The sequence below is a fragment of the Mandrillus leucophaeus genome, unplaced genomic scaffold (assembly GCF_000951045.1).
Source record: "Mandrillus leucophaeus isolate KB7577 unplaced genomic scaffold, Mleu.le_1.0 Scaffold32, whole genome shotgun sequence".
NCBI classification, from domain to species: Eukaryota; Metazoa; Chordata; class Mammalia; order Primates; family Cercopithecidae; genus Mandrillus; species Mandrillus leucophaeus.
Genome location: NW_012103365.1, coordinates 1,919,131 through 1,925,240, shown reverse-complemented (window position 1 = coordinate 1,925,240; position 6,110 = coordinate 1,919,131). Strand labels below are relative to the sequence as shown.

General features: G+C 49.3%; 1 protein-coding gene across 1 annotated transcript in view; it reads left to right on the top strand.

Moving 5' to 3' along the window:
* Positions 1 to 285: 285 nt before the first annotated feature.
* GGA2 (golgi-associated, gamma adaptin ear containing, ARF binding protein 2) overlaps positions 286 to 6,110 on the top strand; it is a 33,073-nt gene continuing 27,248 nt past the window's right edge. Inside the window, exons 1-5 of the mRNA XM_011987929.1 lie at positions 286 to 300; positions 1,512 to 1,596; positions 2,919 to 2,994; positions 3,834 to 3,932; positions 5,487 to 5,610. Coding sequence (XP_011843319.1) covers positions 1,532 to 1,596; positions 2,919 to 2,994; positions 3,834 to 3,932; positions 5,487 to 5,610 — 364 coding nt within the window. The 5' untranslated portion in view covers positions 286 to 300; positions 1,512 to 1,531. The remainder of the gene's footprint in view (positions 301 to 1,511; positions 1,597 to 2,918; positions 2,995 to 3,833; positions 3,933 to 5,486; positions 5,611 to 6,110) is intronic.

Sequence of the window (6,110 nt, the reverse complement as noted above, 5' to 3'; positions counted from 1 at the left end):
GGCCAGGAGAATAATGGTATCAGAAGTACTGCCCCGAGAAGCAACACCTCATTTCCAGAGCCTAAAAGAGCTGCTCTGTCAGAACTAGTACGGTTTCTCATCCAAGCAGCTGGTCAGGCCAGGACTGGATGGCCAGAGGAGAATTGGAAGGGTTGTTGTTTTGTTTTTTTGTTTTTGAGACAGGGCCTTGCTCTGCCGCCCAGGTTGGAGTGCAGTGGCCTGATCTCGGCTCACTGCAGCCTCAACCTCCCAGGCTCACGCAGTCTTTCCACTTCAGCTTCCTGAGTAGCTGTGACTGCAGTCACATGCCACCACGCCCAGCTAATTTTTTTTTTTTTTTTTCTGAGATAGAGTCTCGCTCTGTTGCCCATGCTGAGTGCAGTGGTGCCATCTCAGCTCACTGCAACCTCCACCTCCTGGGTTCAAGCAATTTTCCTGCCTCAGCCACCTGAGAAGCTGGGATTACAGGAACACTCCACCACGCCCAGCTAATTTTTGTATTTTTAGTAGACACAGGGTTTCACCATGTTGGCAAGGCTGGTCTCAAACTCCCGAACTCAGGTGATCTACCTGCCTCGGCTTCCCAAAGTGCTGGGATTACAGGCGTGCGCCATCGTGCCTGGTCTTAATTTTTTTAAATGTTAGTAGATACGTGATTTTCCCATGTTGCCCACGCTGGTCTCAAACTCCTGGGCTCAAGTGATGCACCTCAGTCCCATGAAGTGCTGGGATTACAGGTGTGAGCCACCGCGCTGCCACTAGAAGTTTTATGAACGGGCAGGATTGTATTCCTTCTGGTGGCATGTTCTTGTCTTCCTGTTACACAGTTGAGATGCTTCCAGGTGGCCTCTCTTCTGTCTCCACTGGTCGCAGGCCAGGTGGGGGCATCCCAACTCGGGTGTGAAGACAACACCCGGGCCAACCTCTACACTAAAAGTGAAGCCACTGTCAGGGGAATAACTTGTCAGGTAATTTTTTTTTGAGACAGGCTGCCTCTGTCTCCCAGGCTGGAGTGCAGTGGTGCGATCTCGGCTCACTGCAACCTCTACCTCCCAAGTTCAAGTGATTCTCCTGCCTCAGCTTCCCAAATAGCTGGGATTACCAGCTAATAGCATGCCTCAGCACGCCGGCTAATTTTTTTGTATTTTTAGCAGAGATGGGGTTTCATCACGTTGGTCAGGCTAGTCTCAAACTCCTGACCTCAAATGATCCCCCCACAGCCTCCCAAAATGCAGGGATTACACGCATGAGCCACTACGGCCAGCCAGCTGTTCTTTAATTTGCTGGTTCATTCAATTAGCAAATATTCAGTAAGGGCATACCATGTGCCCAATACTGTGCTGGATGGTGGTGGGCAGCGTAGGCACAATTCCTCCTCTCCTTCCAGCTGTCTGCCCACTGGTCTGATCCTGTAGATCCGTGATAAGACAGCCCTTGGCCACCGTGTGTATGGGGAGGGGTGTAAATTTCTTCTTCTTATGCATATTCTAACTTCATTATTTATTTGACAGACAAAGCCACAGACCCAAGCATGTCGGAACAGGATTGGTCAGCTATCCAGAATTTCTGTGAGCAGGTGAACACTGACCCCAATGGGTAAGGTGACTTACACATAGTTGACTCTGGGGGCACCCCACACTGAGTGTAGGCCTTTGTCTCTCAAGACTGTTTTAGGGTTAAGCTCTCTAGGCAAGGCTTGGTGGCTCATGCCTGTAATCCCAGCACTTTGGGAGACCAAGGCGGGAGGATCGCTTGAGCCCAGGAGTTTGAGACCAGCCTGGGTGACAGAACGAGACCCTGTCTCAAAAAAATAGAAATACAGTCAGGCCGGCATTCATGCTGTCATTTCCCCCCATAATCCTGAGAATGTTATTTTTCTAAAATTAGCAAATTCATGTGGGGGAAAAAAAACACAGGATAGCTCATTTGCAACTAGCAGTTATTAATTTTAAATAGTGTTATAAAACACTAATGCTGAGGAGAACTCTGAATGTTACTGATACAATATAGACACATTACCTAATTAAGAGATCAGTGTGTTCTCCACCATTTAAATGTAATCTTAAGAAAAAGGAAAGGGGGAAGGTTTTACTGAATTCTGTTTCCACAGCATCTGGATAGGACCTGAAGACTCAGAATCAAGTGAGTCATCCAGATGTTTTGTTTTTGTTTTGTTTTGTTTTCTTTTCTTTTCTTTTTTTTTTTTTCTTTTCTTGAGACAGAGTCTCACTCTGTCGCCCAGGCTGGAGTGCAGTGGCGCGATCTCGGCTCACTGCAACCTCTGCCTCCTGGGTTGAAGCGATTCTCCTGCATCAGCCTCCTAAGTAGCTAGGATTACAGGCACGTGCCACCACACCTGGCTAATTTTTGTATTTTTTTAGTGGAGATGGAGTTTCACCATTTTTGCCAGGCTGGTCTCAAACTCCTGACCTCAGGTGATCCAACTGCCCTGGCCTCCCAAAGTACTGGAATTACAGGTGTGAGCCACTGTGCCTGGCCCATCCAGATGTTTAATCTGTGTGGTGTCACGTATTTGGCCAGTTTGAACCCAGAGTTTGATCGCACTTTCTGCTCTAGCATTTCCTGGGCATTTATCACAGCCATACAGGGCCTGTGCTGCTCTGGCTATGCATGGGACTGGGCTGGACTGGAAGCTTGGAGTTTGGGGGTGGGGGTTGGCTGAGGGGAGGGCAGTATACCCTGGGCAGGAGGAGGAACTTGTGTGCTGTAGGTGCAACCAGGGTGGGTGGGAGGTGGCCGTCTCCAGGGCCCCCGCGAGGGCTGTTTGTCAGGCACACTCCACCTCTGTTTTTGGACACCAGCCCCTGGAAGAAAAGTGACTTTACTGAGCATGCTCAGCCACTTGGGTTAGTTTCTTCTTGCCTGCCCAGAGTCTAGGTCTTTTTGTTTCCCTATAGCCCCACACATGCGCCCTGGCTACTGGCCCACAAGATCCAGTCTCCGCAAGAGAAGGAAGCTCTTTATGCCTTAACGGTGAGTTTGGCTTGCCTTGTAGCTTAAGCTTTCCTGTCCTTGCCCTATAGAGAGCTGAGAAGCACTTTGCTTCCACCCAGATCCTTTCCATTGGGGCCGGGAGCTCCTCTGAGAGGTTCACCTTCACAGCAGGTTGGAGGAGGGAGTTCTGGGCCAGGGTCCCCACCCTTCTTCTCTTTCTCATCTGTTTCTTCAGGACAACATTGAGTCTACTGTGGGAGAAGGAAAGGAAGGTTTTATTTCATTTGCCCTTCTTAGACCAGGGCTGGCAAGTTCATGTGCCCTGTCTAAAGAGGGCAGCTCTAGCACAGGGCCTACTGACTGTTGGCAGGTATGAGTATAGGCTCAGGATTGCTAGTTTAGGTCTTTGTATATGTTTGAGAGTTTAGATGTTGGTGACTAATTTGCAGTGTTGAAAGCCGTAGTATGGACCAGAGGAGGGGTCTGCAGGCCCAGCTTGCCTCTTAAGTGCCAGTGGGTGATATCTGGCTGGTCTTGGGCACTGGATACCAGATTTCTGCCTCTGGGGAGGAGTTGGTTCTTGAGCCACTTTCACCTCTCAAAGGGTCTCCTTAAAGGTGGAGTGACCTCAGGGTTTGACATACACCACTAAGCTCTTTCCTGGGCATAAACCTGAGGCAGTTATAGCAAGATTGAACGGGGGGCATTTTTTTCTTGATCTGAAAAAGTCCTCTTCATCAAAACTTCAGTGTCCTCGTAGGCTTGAGGCAGGGTTAGCCGTGGTTCCAGCACAGTCTCCAGCAAGTGGTTACCAGTCTGGTGGGGAGCCTGGGACCACTGGCTTTCCACCTTCTCACGGGGGTCCTGTGTCTATGCAGGTGCTGGAGATGTGCATGAACCACTGTGGGGAGAAGTTCCACAGTGAGGTGGCCAAATTTCGTTTCCTGAACGAACTGATCAAAGTGTTGTCCCCAAAGGTGAGTACCTGGGCTTGGCTCTGCCCACTGTGCCACACCTACGCCCGCCGTCAAACTCCTGGTGCCCTCCTCAGGCCAGAGGCAGGCCCACACATGGGCAAAACCTGCTCCTGCCTGTGAAAGCGCTCTTCTTTCCAAGCTCTAGGAAGAGGCTCTGCTCATCAGCTGACCTGTGCCCCTCACTGTTAGCGTTTTCACATTTCCCCTGTAAGAAGGCCACGGAGACATGTGGCCTAGAGGAGATGAGGAACTCCAGCTTGGAGGCACAGGTTCCTGGTAGAGACAGTGAGAGATCCCAGGGGTGGCCTGAAGTTATCCTATCACCTCCTCCCTTGTCCTCTGCACCTGTCCTCCTGACCCCTGTCTTAGCTCAGCCAGTCTCAGGTAACCAACATTGAGCCCTGCCTTACTGTGTTCCCACAACGGTGCTGACACTGACTGTGGGTCCCACAGTTCATTTTAGTTCTGATGCTCCTCAGAGCTGCATACTACCCGGACCCCATGCGGTGAGGGCTCAGTGCTGCTTAGGCTTCCCATGTTTCAGCTGCCAGCCATGAGTCTCATGTGTCCTCAAACTGCTGCACTTCTGCATCCCCAGCTGCAGATTCAGGGGTTCCCATGAACGCCCCGCCTCCCGCCGCCGCACAGATTCCATAATTCCCTAGAATGATTCACATATACAGGAAAGCACTATACTTTCTATCCCTGTTTTATTATAAAGGATACAAATGGAAGCAATGCAGAGGCAAGGTCTTGGTGGGGCAAGAGGGGACAGATCTGCTGTCCCTCTCCTGGACTCTGAGCTTGCCGTCCTCCCATCGTAGGTTCAACTGAGAGGTTCTCTGAGCTTCCTTGTTTCAGTGTTTTTTCTGTTTTTTTTTTTTTTTTTACACATCATTGCTGGCTTGAACTAGCTCTAGGTTTTATTACCTAGGCATGATCCGTCGAATCATTGGCCATGTAGTTGAACTCAATCTCTAGTTCACATGCCCCTGCCTGCCCCTGCCACCTCCGTCGGTGGGGATGTGAGGGCACGGGTCAGGGGATGGGGCTGAAAGTTTCAGCCCTCTGATCACAGGGTTGATCTCTTTGGAGTGGCCAGCCCTTGAAACTCTCTAGGCACTCACTGTAAGTCATTAGTGAAAACTCAGGTGCACCCTGCGAGAGTGTCTCTTGAATAACAAGACACTGTTATGACTCAGGAAATTCCAAGGGTTTCTGAAGTTCTGTGCCAGGAACTGAAACAAAGACCAAGTTTTATTATTATATTCTTGTCTGAGGCATAAAAATGACTGTCTCCAATGGTGTAGAACAGGCTCTGACCTAGTCCTCTGCATGGTGGGGTTTAGTGTGAGTATTGTGGAGATCAGTTCCTTGAATGCCGGGAAGGACTCCGGGGCTGGGCGCCAGATGGGGTGGCCTCTAGTCTCTCCTCACACTCGTACCATTCCTGGGTGCTTGTGTCTCTGGGCCTCAGCAGCTACCTCTTCAGTTAAAGTGTCGGTCTCCCAAGTCTCTTCCAGCTCTAGAATTCTCTTTCCTTTTTACTTTCAGTACCTGGGGTCCTGGGCCACAGAAAAAGTTAAAGGAAGAGTCATTGAAATACTCTTTAGTTGGACAGTCTGGTTTCCGGAAGACATCAAGATCCGAGATGCCTATCAGATGCTGAAGAAACAAGGTCTGACTTGCGTTACTGTGTCGTATTTCCTCTTGGCTTGGCCTGTATCTTCCTGCTTTTTCGTCTGCCTTATAATTTTTGTTGAAAGCTGGACTTCTTATGTAGGACCATAGACACTGAGGTAGAGTTTTGATTTTTTTTTTTACTCAATAAATCTTTTATCTACTTACCTTTGAAAGCCATAGTGCAAACCTAGAAAGATGATGTGAGGCTTGCTTTTTTCCCTGTTGCCTGGATCATAGGAAACCACAGCGTGAGAAAGGTCAAAATACAAGCTACGTATGTCACTAAAGCACTTATTTATCTTTTAAAATTCTTGGTTGCTTAAAAACTAACCTTTTCTTTTTTTTTTTTTTTTTTTTTTGGGTCTCACTCTGTTGTCCAGGCTGGAGTGCAGTGGTGCAATCATGGCTCACTGCAGCCTCGACCTCCTGGACACCAGCCATTCTCCTGCCTCAGCCTCCCAAGTAGCTGGGACTACAGACATGTGCCACCATACC